This window comes from Polypterus senegalus, chromosome 12, assembly GCF_016835505.1.
Source record: "Polypterus senegalus isolate Bchr_013 chromosome 12, ASM1683550v1, whole genome shotgun sequence".
Lineage (NCBI taxonomy): Eukaryota > Metazoa > Chordata > Cladistia > Polypteriformes > Polypteridae > Polypterus > Polypterus senegalus.
In genome coordinates, this window is record NC_053165.1 from 45,746,878 (window position 1) to 45,766,110 (window position 19,233).

A 19,233-nucleotide genomic window follows, 5' to 3' on the forward strand; every position below is an offset into this window, starting at 1 on the left:
TTTCCGGGGGCGGTACTGTTGTGTCCCGTTGGATTGTATCCACTGTGAAGGATTGTTTTGGTTAAGAAGCAAACATTTTGTTATGCAGGGCTGTCCAGTTGCCACTTATTTATCGAAAGGTTTACACTTATCATTCCTTTCTCTCAGAATCCTCAGTTTGAGAAGTGTTTCGGTTTTTAACATTCCATTAAAAAGAAAAACCTACCAAATATAAGCTGTCATCGACTGGACTTGCTAACATCCTACATCGAGAGTTGTTTTAATCCTCCCGTAAAAACTGTCTTTGTTTTCATTTCGTAAAAATTAAATTCTAATATTTGGATTGTAAAAAAAAAAAGAATGGCGGATGAAGCTCTTTTTCACTTTCTCCACAATGAACTGATTCATTACGCCTACAAGTCAGCCGAGCAAGGAGAAGTGGTGAGTCTCACCTGCGCCTTAAGGATCAAACATTTTTCTTTAGCATCATTACGCATGGAATCATTTTTCTTTTTCATTTTCTTTTGTAAAGACCAAGCCATCACGTGGAACACATACTTTAAAAAAGTCAAATCCATGACTCACACGTCAAACGCTTCAATTTAAAAAAGTCAGATCCATGACTCACACGTCAAACGCTTCAATTTAATAATTTTTATTGGGCATATTAAAATGTATAAGAACCGAATGGACGTCTCACCTTTATAGGGCCTATAAAAAGCTGCATTTGAAGTAACATATCAAACATGTTATCTCCATTTGGATATTACTAAAACTGAAGGTAGGAAGATATATATTGCCCATGCTGTTCAAGAGGAGGCTGTCAGAAGGGTGGTACAGTAACAGGAGTGGGTGCGTGCGAATCCTGAGTTGGTTGTTATCAGTGTGGAAATTGCATGTTCTCCCATGCCTGTTTTTATCTTGTGCATGCGCTGTCCTTCTATTCGTCAGAGAAGAATAGGTTATGTTATTCAGTCACTATATTTTTGCCATGAATTTGTGTGCCTGGCAATTACCTTGATGGTAATGAGATATATTCTTGCTTCTTAAACGCCTGAGTTGGATAAAGCAGTTTTAAGGTGAATGCTACAATCCAGCATGTTCTCTAACTTTTCATAATTCTTAGGGAAAGGCCACAGACCTATTTCATTCTCATCTCCCGTTGGAATTTATATGGTCAAGGTGATTTCGATTTGCTTTTGAGAATTTGATATTGTGTGGCATTCATATTATTTAAGTTGTCTCGTGTTATTAAAAATAATATATTAAGGCCAAGGTTGCCAACCATGCAGCATTTTTATTTTAACACATGGTACACCTGAATAGCTAGCTTTTTATTCCTTTCATCATTAGAGAGTCTTAGCTTAAACAGAGGAAATAATGTCTCTGCTGGTAGACAGATTATATAATCAATCCATCATTTATTACAAAATTACATTTTATATTTTTTGTTTCCACATGTGAATCAATTATTTTGCCTTTTTAAATTGTATTTGAATCAAACTAGGATTTCTAGCTCCATGGTGTAAGGCCAGTTTGGCCGTCTTTAACAGAAAAATGTCTGTCATTCATTTTTTCTTTAAAGGAGAATGGAAGATGCATTACCAGATTGGAAAATATGGGGTTTCGAGTCGGCCAAGGCTTAATAGAAAGGTACAGTGAACAAATATTAATAGAAATCTCCTCGAATCATGTCAGTGTAGTGTACGTGAGTGAAATTATTCTTCCACGTTTCCTCCAACCATTGGTACACTCTTATGATGGCTGCCGTTTAGCTTAGAGATGCCAAAGCTGATGCACCATCTTGCTATAATAATATCATTTTATCTTTTATTACGTGCTACATTTGGTTCATAATCATTAATCATTAGTGTATCAGATTAAAAGCTTTATTTACAATAATTTGCTTTGCCTTCTACAGGTTTACTAAAGACACAGCTCGCTTTAAAGATGAGTTAGATGTCATGAAGTTCATCTGTAAAGACTTTTGGACTAGTGTATTTAAAAAGCAAATTGACAATCTAAGAACAAACCATCAGGTAAAATATTTTAGTCTTTTTCTGAAGTGTTGATTTATTTTAAAAATAATACAAGTGGGGCTACATTTTAGTGCAGTGGGTAGAGTTGTTGCCTCAAATAATTTTAAACTTGGTCTAGTGTCCAGTTGGGTTATTGTCTGTTTTGTGATTGTGTGTGTTTCTTCTCACAGTACAAAACATGAAGTTAGGTTGATTAGAGACTTATAAATTTGCCTGTTGTTAGTGTGTGCATGAGCTTGCTTTGCTATGGATTAGTCTGCCAATCAAGGTCAGTGTCTGCAGTGGTAGACCCCACCTACCTTTGACCTAAACAGAATAAATAGATGGAAGGGTGAAAGTAAAGAGTCACCTGATTGTTGTCATTAGCTGCGTCATTGGTTAGGCAAATTGTACAAGAACAAGTGCTTAATCGTGTCATGAAAAATCTCCATTGTTCATGAAAGAGAAAGAGCATGTTTTCTTTTATGATCTCCTATTTTGCAGGTGCTAAGGTTTGAATGTGTGGTAGATACCTGGTGTAATATGAGAAGAGTTGAAAACTGGAATAGAAAATTATTATTTAAGATATCTTTTGGACCATGTTAGGAAGACTTAAGCATCAGTTGTTTATTTCCATCATTTTGAGATAAAATCTTGACGTTTTCATCAAAGCCTGCTTGCTTACACTTTGATACAAATGAATGTAAAAATTGTAACATGCAGTGGGAGAACCACTTAATGATATATATTAGAATAATGGTTGCTTCCGAAGTAAACGTTTTAGCAAGAGCATGTGTAATATATTTTACTTTCTTGCAACATAATGATATTGTTTATTATAAATGAAAAAAGTCTTTGACCAAATGCAAATCTATTGTAGAGCAACTTATGATTGGAGTTGAAAAGGAAACGGTTTGGGAAAAATAATATTTATTTTTTAATTCTTAAGGGAATCTATGTGCTGCAGGACAATAAATTTCGTCTACTTACACAAATGTCAGCAGGAAAACAATATTTGGAACATGCACCTAGGGTAAGTTGTTACATTGTTTTGTTAATACTTTATAATAAACATTGTATGGTGTTCAAATCCAAGATACTTTACAGTTTCCACATATACCAAAGTACACTTCGACCCTTCAGCCTTGTCTTACATAGTTATGCAAGTTCAGGTATGCCTCCATTTAGTCCTACTGCTTTAGAGTTTAATGGATCGTGGTTTAGTGGTGTCGGATAAAGTATAGAAATGGTCTTTGCAACTTGAATTAGCCTGTTTTCAAAATTAGAAATAGCTAGAATGCAAACTAGTCTCTAATGACTTTTCTCACATTTATTCATAATTATTTTGATTTTGTGGACAGATAAATATTTTCAGAACTTTTTTAAATAAAATAAATACCTTTTTATTTTTAGACTTCCAGGATGGTCTTCTATCTGTTGATTCATTATATCTTAATCTTCAGTTAGTATAGCAAATCAGAGGCCTTTGAAGGTGCAATTCATAAACTGGTTTGCAAAATGATTGTATTCATTGTTATCTTATTATTTATGTGACCAATACTTTTATTCAAAGTCTCTTGCAGATCACAAACAAATTCCATTTTATATCAGTCTTATTAAATGTCATAAACATGAACAACCAGAAACAAAATATTTATAAGGAAGACTTAAAAGATATTACTCCACATGTACTTTCTCCATTTCCTCATGACACATTTAAAACTGAATAGTCTTACTGCATTTGCATTCTTTTAAACAATAAAGCTGATTTTTCTGTGTCCTACCTCATAATTATTGAATAATTTAAGACTCTCTTACCAATATTTCTAACTCTTCCATGTAATCCATTTAGTGAATAACCTGTTTCTGACTTGCAGCTCTCCACCAGTAATCCTTCATTTAAAGCTGCACCGCACTCAGTGGCCAATAAGCAACACCCCAATCTCATAGCTTAGAATGAATCACCTTTCTCAATTTGACACTCAAGGCTGACATTTTTTTGCATGTGTGTCATGTGTGTGTTATTTTAGGTTTGTTCTGTTGTCACTTAAAAAAGGTGTACATATTTTCTTGAAATTAGAGAACAACTAATATTGTTCAGTTTCTGTTTACTATTTTATGATGTCAAATTCTGACTCTTAAGCTGATCGGTTGAAGGTGAATGACAGACACAAAGTGGCCGTGATATTAATGGGATGTAATAAAGGGTAAACTATATTTATGATTCAGAATTCTCTCATCCTGTCATATATGTCCTTCCTTACCCTGTGAATCCATGCAGCCAGCTCTCTGGTCAGACGGCTTCTTTCATGGGTAATGTCATTTGCTCAGATGAGTGTAAAGTCAAATTTACAGTGAGATTTTGAAATTAAAACTGGGTAATGCAAGAAAACACAGCCTGCAAAATATTGAATTGCTAAAGTAAAAGATTCTAACCAAGGGAGGGTTTACACCATGAATGCCAAACTCTGTTAGTGTCCAGTTAATTGGTTTTGGATCCTGGTTTGAGCTAAGATTACAGGAGAAAGAAATACAAGCAAAGGAGATAACACCAATTTTCATCAGCATTTTATCAATAGTTTTTACTTTTTCCTAATTTCACTAATAGTTCACATTAGTCAAAATTTTAGCATGCTTGATTTAAATTATCCTAAACAACATTGATAAATAAAACTTTATTTTATATTTAATAAAATACTGTAATTATTCTTAAACTTGGTTCGACAATTTTCTGAAAAGTCACCAGGCATTTGCTGAAAGTGCATCCATTACAAACAAAGGATAGTTCCACATTGTTATTATCAGACAAAGGTAAGACTTACATTTATGTTATAGTTGAGATGTTCCACACTGTTATTATGAGACAGAGGTGAGACTTATAAATTATGTTATAGTTGAGATGTTCCACATTGTTATCAGACAAAAGTTGGACTTATAATTATGTTATAGTTGAGATGCATGAGCAAGGAAACTACACTTCTTAAGCATTTTGTCAATTTTTACTTATTGGCTCTGAGTATGATAATTACTTTAACATCTTTTATCAAAAAAGTAAAGCTCTCTGTAAATGCCTTGACTACTGCACTTGTTTTCACCTTCTCTCCTTGATTTGCTTTTCCTGTTTTAAATGCATCATACTTGAAGACAGATAAAAGCTGGTGGACACTATCATTTTCAAATTATATTTTCATAAACAGAAAAATGAGCTGCTACTTATTGTATGTAAATAAAAATGGCAGGGTGTCTGATAGATATTATCTTTGAATGTACAGGGAAAAGATGGGTCTACAATTTAAATCTAAATGTTATGGTTATGCAGTCATATTTAGAAACCCTTTCAGTGAATATTCCTATTTTAGATTAACATCATTCAAGAGAATCATTGTACTAAATGTCATGTTTGAATCATTTTTTTTTTCAAGGAATACAAACTGTGGCTGGCAACTCTAAATTGTCTCATTTTGAGTGAGTCTGGTTGTGTTCTTGAGTGTGCCTTGCAGTGAACTGGTGCCTCACCATAGACTAGCTATTGCCTTGTGCCCTCTGCTTCCATCCATGGCTTTTTCTACAAACCTGAAATTTGATTGAGCGAGATATGTAAATAAATGAATTTTAATTATGTTTTCTGCTCTGAATGTTGCACAGTTTATTGTAAAAACTACAGGTTGCTAATAAAAAACTCACTGCAGCGGCTACAGAACTCTATGCAACTCCTATCTACAATATGCCACAGGGTACACATTCATGTGCAATATTAGCAGGATGGAGTCTATATGTGATCAAAAAGCACTGGCAGCTGCAACAGTGAGCAAAGAGAAAGCCGGAGTGGAGTAAAACTATAAAGGCAATAATTGCAATTTATTATGCATAAGTGATATCAGATATTTTGATATATTTAGTTTTGGGGCATTTTTAGGGAGCAAGCATTTAATTTTGTACTGTCAGTAAGTACTGGTGTAAAGAAGACTATAAAATGTCCATTTCATGTCCCTGCAGTAAACGGTAGTTCCTTGGAAAAATAATGGTAAGCAATTCACAAGTTGTTTTGTATTGTGAAGTTCAAGAATCTTATTTTCTTTCTTTAGTATTTGGCATTTACCTGTGGAATGGTAAGAGGTGGGCTTTCAAACCTTGGTGTCAAGAGTATTGTGACGGCGGAAGTTTCAGTAATGCCTGCATGTAAGTATATGTAGATATAAACTTATGAGTCTATTATATTAATTTCTTAATATCATAAAGAACAAGACATGTTTGTCCATTCACTTGATTAAGACAGACAGACCAACAAACAGATATAGATAGATGGGGCCTTATTTGTCCCCAGGGTGAAATTAGGCTTTTTTACAGAAGCTGAAGTAAATAAATAGATAAATAAATATATTTACATACACAGTTCAATCAGTACACACATCAAAATTAAAAAGACTACGGTGCTTCGCCTCCTGCTTGTTTCGCTCACCAACCCCCATTTTTGTTTTTCCAGATACACACTTTTAAGATTTTTTTTGTCTTTGAATTGTTACTATTTCATTAGTTTCACTTTTATTTCAGAACTTCTGTAAAATCAATATTTGGAATCTTTCGACTCTCAACGTGCTGAATATTTTTAATGAGGTCAGTGAGACATGGGTTTAATGACTTTGTACCATAATTTAGGATAGGTTTCTCTGTTTGGAATTTCAGCACAGACAAAACGATCTACATCATCAGCAGTTAATATTTTTTTTGCAAAGTAACCAATAAATGTATGTGAGGTAAACTCCATTTTTGAAATTCTCTTGACTTAAACTTCAGGGCCTTACAATATTTACATACTTCTGATATATCACATATGTCCATATATTCGATCTCTATTCGCCTTTTTGTTATTTCTCCGAATAATAATTTCTCTTTCTTTGAGCTAATGCGGTTTACTTTCTTTGTTTTGACACTGTCGTTTTTTTCTGCTTTCATATTCTGTATCTTGCTCTGCATGTGTTTCTATTAGTCATTTGAATTCCAGTGTTCATTATCTCTAACCTGCTCTGCATGTATTTGGACCCTTGTTTTTTAAGCTCTTTATGACATTTTACTTTGTTTTCTACTATGTCTTTTATTTCTGACCTCGCTTTATCCTGCTTTTATTTCAATAATACCTGGTCTGTGGTGATTCTTTCCCTTTTTCGAGTAATAATTTCCGTTTGTTTGCGCTCCTGCGATCTCTACTTTCTTTTTTTTTAATACTTTTTAATTTTCCTACTTTCATATTCTTTAACTTTCTCCACATGTGTATAGCGGCTATGTTTTTTTTGTTTTTTTTTTTAGAGCTTTTCGCATTACACTGCTTTCATAATCTCTAACCTGCTCTGCATGTGTATAGCGCCAACGTCCGGATTGGACATGCTTTTTTTCAATTCCACTTGTTCCGGGCTGATAATTACTTTCCTTATTTTCTGAATTTGCACCTAGATTATTCTTTTTCTTTTTTGTCCCTCCAACGCTTTTGAGTCTGTTTTCTCTGCGCTGCTTTCTGCCTTTGTCGCTTTGCTCGCCCACCCCCATGTTTGGTTTACCAGATATACAATTTAAAGAGATTGTTATTTTTCATGGGAATTGTTACATATGCATTATTTTCACTTTTACTTTAAAAACTTTTGTGAAAACAATACTTGTCCTTTATTTCCAGCCCTGTGCATGGTTACATCTCTTTCTCACCAGACATATAATGCTGCTCGCGTTGGGGGGGTGGGGGGTGATGCTGAATGCACGCTAAGGATATTCCGTCAAATCATTTGCTGTCTTTTTTCTACTTGCGAGCTCCCTGTTCTGATTCTCGCATGTCGTTGTTTTAAGAGCTGGGAGCACATGATGCTTGTCTGCCAAATGCAATCCAACAACTGCTATGTCTGTGGAATTGTTTTAAATGATAGCTCACTCCCTTGTCTCGCGTCACTTTGTAAAAACAATACTTGTCTTTTATTTCCGGCCCCGGGTGTGGTTAAATCTCTTTCTTGCAGGACATATAACGCTGCTCTCATTGTGAAGGAGGGGCAGCTGCTGTTGTTTGTGCATTGAATGATGCTCTTTGCCTTTTATTGCTGACCTCGCTTTGTCCTGATATTTTTTCAATTACACCTGGTCCTGTTGATTAATTTCCTTTTGTTTGCGCTAATGTGATCTTTTGTTCCTCGACATTTTATTTATAACGTATTGTCCTTCATATGCTTTATATGCACTGAGACCCCTGTATCTGTGTGTGCTGTGTGCCTTTACACTACTGATTTTTTTTGCCCATTCTCTTTCGTCTCGCGTTTTTATTTGTCTTCCGTTTTTTCAACATGAAGATCACGTATCGTCTCCTAGTCATTCATTCCACAGGATTTTTTTTTATAATAGAGCGAAAGAAAAACTTTTGACTTGGCAGTGTCAGTCCCAGTGAGGCATTATACAGGCATATTACTGCTGGTGTAAAGAGGTCAGCACTTCTGCTGAGTAATTTCTGGCCAAAGTCCTTAGTGTTAGTGTGTCAGAGAACTATAATCTATACTAATAAAAGGCAAAGCCCTCGCTGACTGACTGACTCACTCATCACTAATTCTCCAACTTCCCGTGTAGGTAGAAGGCTGAAATTTGGCAGGCTCATTCCTTACTGCTTACTTACAAAGGTTAAGCAGGTTTCCTTTCGAAATTTTGCGCGTAACGGTCATAACGGTCGACAATGTCCAAAATGTTGAACTTTCTTATTTATGGTCCCATCTTCACGAAATTTGGTAGGCGGCTTCCCTGCGCTAACCGAAACCGATGTAGGTACTTATTTCGGTGGTATGACATCACTGTCGGCCTCCATATTGAACTTTCCAATGTCACTAATTCTCCAACTTCCTGTGTAGGTAGAAGGCTAAAATTTGGCAAGCTCATTCCTTACAGCTTACTTACAAAAGGTAAGCAGGTTTCATTTTGAAATTCTACGCATAACGGTCATAACGGTTGACAACGTTCGCCATGTTGAACTTTCTTATTTATGGCCGTATCTTCACAAAATTTGGTAGGCCGCTTCCCTGCACTAACTGAAACCGATGTACGTACTTATTTCAGTGGTATGACGCCACTGTTAGCCGCAATACTGAACTTTCCAACGGTCTTTGTTACTTATGGGCCCATCTTCAAGAAATTTGGTTCACGGGTTCCCAAAGGTAACTGAATTCTACTTACATACATATATACGTCCATAGCCTGCAGCTCGGTCACTGTGTGAGGCGGTGTTGGGTCCCCCATCCCCATGCCTCCCACGTTGTTGGCTGCCTGCCTATATAAGGGCGTCCGTCACTCCGGTCTCTACATTCCCTTCCTTGCTTCGCCACGGGATTCACGTCTCCCTGCTGATAACTACAGCCTTTTTATTTAATCTACGGCTTCTCCGCTGTTTTATTGTTCGTTTATTACGATTGTAGCTATTGTGTAGGTATTTTAGACTTACTTTACATTGTTCAGGTACCCATTTCCTTTATCGTTCCAACCGTACCCCCATTAACATGTCTATCGAGGTGATCACCATTGATCAAAGAACTGTCACTTACCGAGTGGTTTCCATGCCCGGAGATGGCACCTTCGTTTTCCATTCTCTTTGTTACATATTGCATGGCCATATCAGGCTCACTCTTGATATCCGGAGGAACATTGTGTCCTTTGTATTGAATGACTGGGACAAGTTCAAGGTGTGGACTGATGACGGTACAGGAGATAATTATACTACACAGGAGCACTAGAAGAGTGAAATGCTTAAGCCCTTCACCTATGATTCTGCAAGTGAGTTGATGGTTGCTGCTGAATTGTTCAGTTGTCACTTTCAAGTGTACCGAAATGGCCAAATATTTTACATCTTTTGACAACCACCAATGCCTCTTAAACATCTTAGATTCACAGGTGACGATTTCAGTAGTGGAAACTTTGATGTTAATGAATGTTTAAACTCTCAAAAGCTGGATGTGAAGTTATCGATGAAACCGGTTGTGTGCTTACAATGCTTGACAGATGCCGAATGTCACTTCAACACAAGTCCTGCAAATACTGTCATAATTGAAACAAACCATGAAACTCAAACTGATTATGACAGCAGCAATCCAAGCTGTGAGATTTGAAACAAGATTACTTTTCACATGGCCAACTGAACGTTGCATGCTCAAGAGTAAGCTCAGCGCATCTTATTACAACCAGAAGGCCGAACTGACAATGTTGTATACAAAGAGATCCTTAACAAATAATTATTGGTATATTTTACCTCAGTTTAAAAAGGTTTAATTTTCTTCTCAATAAAAATTTTAAGGCAGTACTTCACTGCTGCGAAGCGCGGGTATTTTGCTAGTATAATAATATACTATATTAAATTATTATAATGTTTTGCAGTTTCTATGATTATGCATTTTTCTGAGCGCATGAGGTATTTATTATTTAGATGCTTGCTATGAGAAAGAGCACGTTATAAAGTGAGTTAAGGATTGAAGAGAAAGAATAGAGAGGAATGATATATTAACTCTGTCTATTAGAAGCAATTATAAGATACAGTATAACAAACATCAGGCCACTTTTACATTTTGTAGTCCACTTTGGAAAGAATAACTTAAAAAACGCTAAGAGAAACCAAAAAAGAAAGTATTAGAAGTTTTTATTAAGGTAACATACAGAGACGTAAAGAGTAATTGCCCTTTCCCAATTTCCTCTTTATAACATTTTTCACACTGAATATTTTCAGGTCTTCAATCATATTATTAGATAGCTTCTTTTTTTATTAGATACTTGTGTTACCACTGGAATCCCTGAAGCCTACGAAAAAGGTTGTAATGCCTTCCCACTTTAAATTCCTTCACACCTTGTCATCAGCATCTTTGTTTTGCAAATGTGTCAATCAGCACAAGCAGCATGCAGCCTGCTATCCCATCTCAAAGACGACGCAGCAGAAGTTCTCCCTTTTGTTTATCTGGGAGTGAGGTGCCTGGAGTTGTATAGGGTAAATAATATATTTTTATTTGGAATACATACATTTGATCTGTGTTCCATATCTACAACAATCTGGGTAACGTAGGATGATAGGAAATATGAAGCAAGAAATGTTGAACACATAACTAAACAGAAACTTTTTTCATGTTATAGTAATACTAGCCGACGCCCCCGTAGCATACAGTGGTGTAAGAAAGGAACTCAGAAATCAAGAAGAAAGAAATACTTCTTGAAAGACGTAGTTGTGAATAGGTGTTTGGTAATCCGAAGGAGGAATAGGAATCGAGAAACGCGGCATGGAGGTGTATGGGAAGCCGCAGGCAACTTGGGGGAGGGGTTTGGAAGAGGACGAATAGTAATCAATAAATGCCGTGTCGGCTGCATGTGGGCGGGACCGGTTTTGAAGAGGAAGCAGGACAAACCGAGGAGCAGGTAACGTGGTAGACCAAAGGAGGAATAGGAATCAAGAAAAGCGGTGTGGGCATAGACATATATAGATAGACACCGCATTCACTGTGTTGCCCAGTCGACATGATACGTCAGCGCGTCTGCCCTATTGCAAATGGCAAAAGTGCCATTTAAACTAATACAGGTAGACGTGGAAACAGGGTTTTCTGATGAAAAAACAATAACGTTTAAAACAGTATCGTTTACATACAGCAGATTTTGGCGAATCGTTTACATGCAATTATTTATATCCATTTATCTATACTAATAAAAGGCAAAGCCCTCACTGACTGACTGACTTCACTGACTCACTGACTCACTCACTCACTCACTCACTCACTCACTCATCACTAATTCTCCAAGTTCCTGTGTGGGTAGAAGGCTGAAATTTGGCAGGCTCATTCCTTACAGATTACTTACAAAAGTTGGGCAGGTTTCATTTCGAAATTCTACGCGTAATGGTCATAACTGGAAGGTATTTTTCTCCATTTACTGTAATGGAGTTGAGCTCGAAAGCCGTGGGGGGGCGGAGGTTCATGTGACATCATCACGCCTCCCACGTAATCACGTGAACTGACTATCAACGCAGTGCGTAGAAAACCAGGAAGACCTCAAAAAAGCACCGAAGAAAACATGCATTATATAATTTAGAAGGCACCGAAACAATAAGAAGCGAGCAACTGACATATACAACCATATTCATGAGTGCTGCTACTTCGGAAACAAAGCAAAACCTGTAAACCCAAAATTTAAATTAAGTTCATAGACAGGCTGTCGCTAGCGTTTGTAATTTACTGCCTGCCCATTTAAGGCCGTCCGTCAGTGGCAATCCAATAGAAACACTGCCGCTAAATATTCACGGGTGAAGGACTGTGCTTATGCAGAGGAAGATGAGATGGTCAGGATGGTGTTTGGCACAAACAGTGAAACTGCGAGAGAAACTTTTAAGTGCCGGGTCTTAGCTAACATTACATACAGCCGTGGACATCACACAAGATGGCACCAGCACAGCTGGGAACCTTCGATACAAGAACACCAAGTGGCTCACGTGAACTGACGCAGTGCACAGACAAAAAGCAACAGTTCCAAAGAGTGCTGAACAAAATTACACAATTGAGAAAGCAGCAAAAAAATATGAAACGTCTGATACATACAAGCATATTCATAAGTGCAGCTACTGCGGAAACAAAGCACACGGTGGAAAAAGTCAATGTTCCGCTAAAGGAAGACAGTGTAAAAAAAAAAACCTGTGCATGCAGTATGTCACATCTCAGATAAAGAGGAAGACGAGTTGTTTATTGATGCAGTAAGAAACGAATCGATGAATGAAACTTCTTATCTTTACAACGATTAACAAACACGGAATTTAACTTGAACACAACACATCGTACAAATACGACCCTGATTGAAAGAAATAATGATAATCAAATCCTTGATGACAGCAACACTCAATAACACTCACAAAACAATTACTGTATATTGACAATCATGTTACGTTATTTTTAAAACGTTCCCTTTTCTTTTTCATAACTTCTTTAACACACTACTTCTCCGCTGCGAATATATATATATATATATCCCAATCTACATACTCTCAAATAGACAAGCCACACGCCGTGGCGCAATTGTAGAGGCATCGCCTCTAGCGCCGACATCCGAGGTTCGATTCCCGAGAGGGGATGCACTGAGAATGTACGCGCGCTTCCCGATTCATTTTACCCTCGCATCTCCTTGGTTTGGGACATATGAAAAAATATGCGGTTAATGCAGAATCATGTTACGTTATTTTTAAAATATTTCCTTTTCTTAACACAAGCACAGCTGAGAAGCTTCGATGCATGTACTCCATAACGTGTTAAAAAAAATAACGCATTTAATCACACTTTCAATTCCAAGCAAAGGGGAACTTTTGTCAATGCATGATTTTCTGGTACAACGATTACACTGATGCACACATCACAGCTACAAAAATGTTAGAGTCGGAATAAAGCGCGTTCCTACGACTGATCGGAGGAAAATTTCATTTCAAATAACTACCCGAGCGAAGCCTTGATAAAAGCATGGTTTTGTGCACACTGAAAAGCAAGCAATACTAGATGCATTACAGAAAGCAGACTTTGTGGCTCTTACTGGGGATCATTGGACTTCCGTGACCGTTAGTAATTCTAATTACATCTAATTACAAAATGTTCAATGATCACACAATTTTAGCCTAATGTACAAAATAATTTTGGCTAAGGTTACTCAGAGTTTAAAGATTAAGTTGGTCAGATTACCTTTTATGTTTCTGCCTTATTTTTTTAAGAAGAAAAACTGCACTTTATGTTGACATTTTGGTTATTATTATTTAAAGACAATACCATTCTGAAAATGTACTTAAAGTACTTAAACTACCACTTTATTTTTAAGTCTGCCCAATTTTAACCAGGGATGATATTTTTGTTTCTGTTTTGAATTCAAATGCAGTTTAAAACCTTTTTTTTTTTCAGAAATTAAAACAGCTTGAGTTTACAATATTCATGTTCATGTCTATTATTTGATTCTGTCGCCCACTAAAACCCTTTTAAATTAAAAAAAAACATTTGCAATTTGGAGCAAATTTACGTGTGCGATTACAAACGATTAATCAAGATTAATTCTTACACAGCCTCTAATTAATTGGATTAATTTTTTTAATCGAATCCAACCCCAATATATATATGTAGATATATATATATGTAGATTTGTATATATATGTGTGTATACAGTATATATGTAGATATTTATATGTGTATCTATGTATATATATATGTCTATATGTGTATATGTATATATGTATGTATATGTGTATGTGATATGTAGATGTGTATATATATGTTTATATGTGTGTGTGTGTGTGTGTCTGTGTGTATATATATAATATATATATATATATATATATATATATATATATATATATATATGCCAGCAACACTCATGAAAATGACAAAACAATTACATTGTCAATCATGTTACGTTATTATTAAAATGTTTTCTTTTCTTTTTACTTCTCCGCTGCCAAGCGCGGGTATTTTGCTATATATATATATATATAAATAGATATGAGAACAACACTCATATCAATGACAAAACAATTACATTAACAATCATCTTACGTTATTTTTAAAATGTTTCCTTTTCTTTTTCATAACTTCTTTAACACACTACTTCTTCGCTGCGAAGCGCGAGTATTCTGCTAGTACACTAATAATGGCAATTATTAAATAATAATAATTATTATTATTAAATAATTCCTCTCATAGAAGTAACATTTCTAGGACTGCCATCTTCCATCTCCGAAACATTTCTAGACTTTGTCCTGTTCTTACACAACACAGTACTGAAGTTTTGGTTAATGCCCGAGTCACCACATGTATAGATTACTGTAATGCTATTCTATCTGGAATCCCACAAAAACGTATCCATCACTTACAACTTATTCAAAATTCTGCTGCCAGGATAATAACTTGCTGTTCTAAATCCACTGAACATATTGCACCTACTCTCTCTCAACTTCACTGGCTCCCTGTGAACTACAGAATACAATACTAAATATCGCTCTGAACATTTAGAGCTCTCCACAACCTCACTGATCTCCTACAGTCTGACACTTGTCTCGCTCACTCAGATCCTCATCTGCAGCTCTACTTTCTGTACCACACATCAGACTCAGTGCTATGGGAGCTCGAGCGTCTCTCATAGAGCTCCTCGACTTAGGAATTCTCTTCCTTCTCATATACATCAGCTCGATTCAATAACACATTTTAAAACTGCCCTCAAAGCTTATCTTTTCAAACTGGCATACCAATTGTGAATTTTGTACTGTTACTGCCAGTTATCTTTGTTTGTTTGCTAATTATTGCTTTTTGATTTATCATTCTCATGTTTTAATTTTACTAATGTTGTTTAATTTTATTGTAAGGTGACCTTGAGTGCTAAGATTATAAAACGGGATTTTCTAATGGCCAAATATAACCAAAATAATTGTTCAGCCTTACCTATGAAATGTAATCCCCCGGGAACTGGTTTAGAGCATGCAGCGGTTTGCACAATCTCAAGCAGCACATGTGTGAGGCATCTTTATCCATTACTTCACTCCATAGCAGTGCCACTCTCAATATGGCAGCAACGTTGACGTACGATGCTACTGGTCATGTGGTGTCTAGTGATTCTATGTCTATGGGTGTGGGGATGTATGGGAGGCTGCAGGCAGCGTGGGGAAGGGTTTGGAAGAGAACGAATAGGAATCGAGAAATGCTGTGTTGGCTGCATGTGGGAGGGTCCGGTTTTGAAGAGGAAGCAGGATGAACCAGAAGAGAAATATATATAAGAGATATTTGACAAAAAGCTGATGTGATGTGTATAATGTGTGAAGACTGAAGTCCAAATATTAAATAAACACTTTCACAAAACGTATAATAAAACAAGTGTGCCTTTATTCAAGAATGTAACTGATGAAAAAAAAATCAGTTAAAAAAATGTTACTGTCAGTGTGTAAAATCTGAAGCCCAACTATCAGTCGACAAGTTTTTAGTTATTTGTTCAACAATTCTTGTTGTCCTACATTAACCCAGATCGTTGTAGACAAAGAACACACATGAAATATATGTATTCCAAATAACAGTATATTATTTACCCTGTACCAGTGCATACTCCCCATTCTGACCCGGCACCTCACACCCAGATAAACAGATTTGAGCTGGGAGAACTTTAACCTCATCGTTAGGGTGATGGGATAGCAGGCTGCTTGCTGCTTGACACATTTGCAAAACAAAGACGCTGATGAAGAGGAACAAAGGAATTTAAGGTGGCCTGGTATTATGACTTTTTTCATAGGCTCCAGGGATTCTAGAGTTAAGGACCGTAATATGAACAAAGTATATCTTTTTTACCAAAAATTGCACAAACAATAACATTATATTCTAGTAGTTTGGAGTCTCAGATGCACTTCAGTATTACTTGCTTGCTTCTTGAATAATACATTAAATGTAGAATGATGATAGTTACTGTAAGAGTTTTCTCCTCTAATTGTCAGACAGTCAGTCAGTCATTTTCCAACCCGCTATATCCTAACACAAAGTCACGGGTGTCTGCTGGAGCCAGTCCTAGCCAACACAGGGCGCAAGGCAGGAATAAATCCCGGGCAGGGTGCCAGCCCACCGCAGGACACACACACACGCACAATTTAGGATTGCCAATGCACCTAACCGGCATGTCTTTGGACTGTGGGAGGAAACCGGAGCACCTGGAGGAAACCCACACAGACACAGGGAGAACATGCACACTCCACGCAGGGAGGACCTGTGAAGCAAACCCAGGTCACCTTACTGCGAGGCAGCAGTGCTACCACTGCGCCACCGCGCTGCCCTCCTCTAATTGTAAAATGATGAATTGATGAAATCCTGTGTGATAGAGTGCCCACATGCACTCTTGGATTTTTATGTACCTTTTGTGTTTCTAAGCAACCAAAAAAGAAATTGACTCTTGTTATTTATATTTGGGTTGCATAGCAACACACAAAGAAGTCTCTGTTTATTTTCCTGTAAATGGTAAAAATATCCTTCATTGCTGACTAATGTAATAGTGTGGAATTCTGAGACTGTCAGAGCCTTAGTCGGCTAAGTAAATTTCATCCACAAAAGATTGTTTCATTTACTCACACACAAGTAAAACAGCATAAGCAAAGAATTGCTTGGGATAAGAGATAAGGAGAGTAGGCACTTAATACTGTCTGAGTTTGACTTGTCCTGCTAAAGCACAAGCAGTTAAGTGACTTGGAGCCTGAAAGTTATAAATGAAAAGACTTGTGCTCAAGGTGTACCCTCTGTCTCTGCCATTCAGTCCATTTTTAACTCAGTCATTGCTATGAGTCAGCCGTGGAGGACTGCCAGGTGCCTGTTACAGTGGAATGAGAGGTGAAGATGTCCTTTTGACTTAACAATCTTGTATTTTCCATGTGAATCATTACTTCTTTCTTAGAATGTGCATCGAACAGAAGCATGCAGTGATTTTTTGTTTCTTCTTTACAGGTAAATTTCAAGTCATGATACAGAAGATGTAAGTGAAGGAACTGAAGAACAGCAATTTGCATGTCAATGCTATAAATGTTTCAGCATGTGAACTGTTTAATTTTTAATTCCGGGCATCATGAAGTATTAAAAGCCTAATAATATAAAGAAGGACTTTTTTTTTTTATACCAAACTTGTCTCTAGTAGTATGTACATTTGCACATAACTCTTAATTAAATAAACCTTTGAAAAAATTAATTACTTGTAATATTCTTTAATTTAACACGAGTTTTATTCCAATAATTTCCATTATTATGCTTTTTAAAAACAAATTATTTCCTCTTCAAATAAACTGAGCCCCAAGTGCTGACTCTCTTGCTACTACTTCTAGGGTGGTATTATGGATTTGCTTAGGGCTGCCAATTGTCTTTCTCTGCAAATGAGGACATTTGGGTCAAAAAAGGAGGACTTTTGAGGATGCTTTTCCCTATGATGCCATAATTATGAAAATATTATTAAATTACTTGAAGAAGTGACTTGTTAATTGATTAACTGATAACTAAAAAGATATTGCATTTATATGACAGAATAAATGTGTGATGATTTTTTTTTTTAATTAACTGAAATTGTAATGGTTGACTCATTCATTTACAATTATAAATCCATTTTGGAACAATGGGTGGTAATAACAATATTTTCCATTACAATATTACAAAGCTGTACTCACTCACACTTAAATATGACGGACTGTACCTGGATGTATGAAATTTCTTGTTTAACCAAGCTGCTGAAAGAAGAATTGAAAATGAGATCTCACATAGAGAGCGTGAAATTGTAATTTCAATTTTGAATAAATTCACTTAGTTACGGTGAATTAGGATTACAAATAATTAAGGAAAAGAACAACATTTATAATTAACTGTCTACTCATTAAGAAGATAAAGTTGAATTCAAAAGATGAAGTGAAAAAGCCAAGTTGGATAGACATTAACTATTCTTGTTCCAGTTTACTACCGGAATAGAAGTAAAGATTCTGGGGAAAGTGTGCGCACTACTTCCAAATGCTGATTGGCTTTCAGTTTTTACCAGTGATAAGGGTATAGAGATTTTCAAATGTTAGAAGCCAAAATTCCGGACATTTTAAAAATTTTATAAATTCCTCCTGGACAGTCCATGGCACGTTAACAATGAGAGCATGTCTGAGAAAATAAGGATGGTTGTCAGCCCTAGATTTGCTGGTACAAAACAATCAACCAACCAACCTTTATGTAACACATTTCTATGCAGTGTGCCATCCCAAAGTGCTTTAAAAGTGCAGTGTAAGTGTATACATACTGTATATTTCAAATTCCTCCATTGTAAATTGCTGAGAGTAACACAAGTTATTAGAGATATGGGACCTTCAAAGCTTGACTTGATGCTACTTTGGGAGATTTAAATGGATATGATTAGCATGCTTTGTTGGGCTGAATGGTTTGTTTGTGTCTATTTTTTTTTCTAATGCCTCACTAATATGGTCATGTGAAAAAGCAACTGAACTTTTATTTTTTTTAACATATGTGAACATATTAAGATGTGATCTTCATTTAAGCAGTATCTATAGATAAAGGTGATATAACAAATATCAGGCCACTTGTACATTTTATAGTCCACCATATAATTTATTTAAACAAATGCAAATTTCACATGTGGAAAAAGCAAGTCCCCGCTAAATTTTTCACTAACTCAATTACCTCAAATTAGAATCGCATGTGGCAGAGAGAGGATGCTGGCTGAACCCGTCTTGTTT

The 19,233-nt window shown here is 36.2% G+C and overlaps 1 protein-coding gene across 1 annotated transcript; it reads left to right on the forward strand.

Moving 5' to 3' along the window:
• On the forward strand, nucleotides 1-17,702 carry trappc6b (trafficking protein particle complex subunit 6B). Its single transcript, XM_039772344.1, has 6 exons — nucleotides 1-420; nucleotides 1,565-1,632; nucleotides 1,901-2,018; nucleotides 2,947-3,030; nucleotides 6,083-6,176; nucleotides 17,465-17,702. The coding sequence occupies exons 1-6, from the start codon at nucleotides 340-342 to the stop codon at nucleotides 17,494-17,496; spliced, it is 477 nt and encodes a 158-aa protein (XP_039628278.1). The 5' UTR covers nucleotides 1-339; the 3' UTR covers nucleotides 17,497-17,702.
• The last annotated feature ends 1,531 nt before the right edge of the window (nucleotides 17,703-19,233 follow it).

What these genes read in the sequence shown, in the direction of transcription:
- trappc6b (XM_039772344.1), top strand. Translation starts at nt 340, where the DNA reads ATGGCGGATGAAGCTCTTTTTCACTTTCTCCACAATGAACTGATTCAT. An exon ending in CAGCCGAGCAAGGAGAAGTG is followed by an intron (nt 421 to 1,564) that starts GTGAGTCTCACC and finishes TTTTCTTTAAAG; the next exon opens with GAGAATGGAAGATGCATTAC. An exon ending in GGCCAAGGCTTAATAGAAAG is followed by an intron (nt 1,633 to 1,900) that starts GTACAGTGAACA and finishes TGCCTTCTACAG; the next exon opens with GTTTACTAAAGACACAGCTC.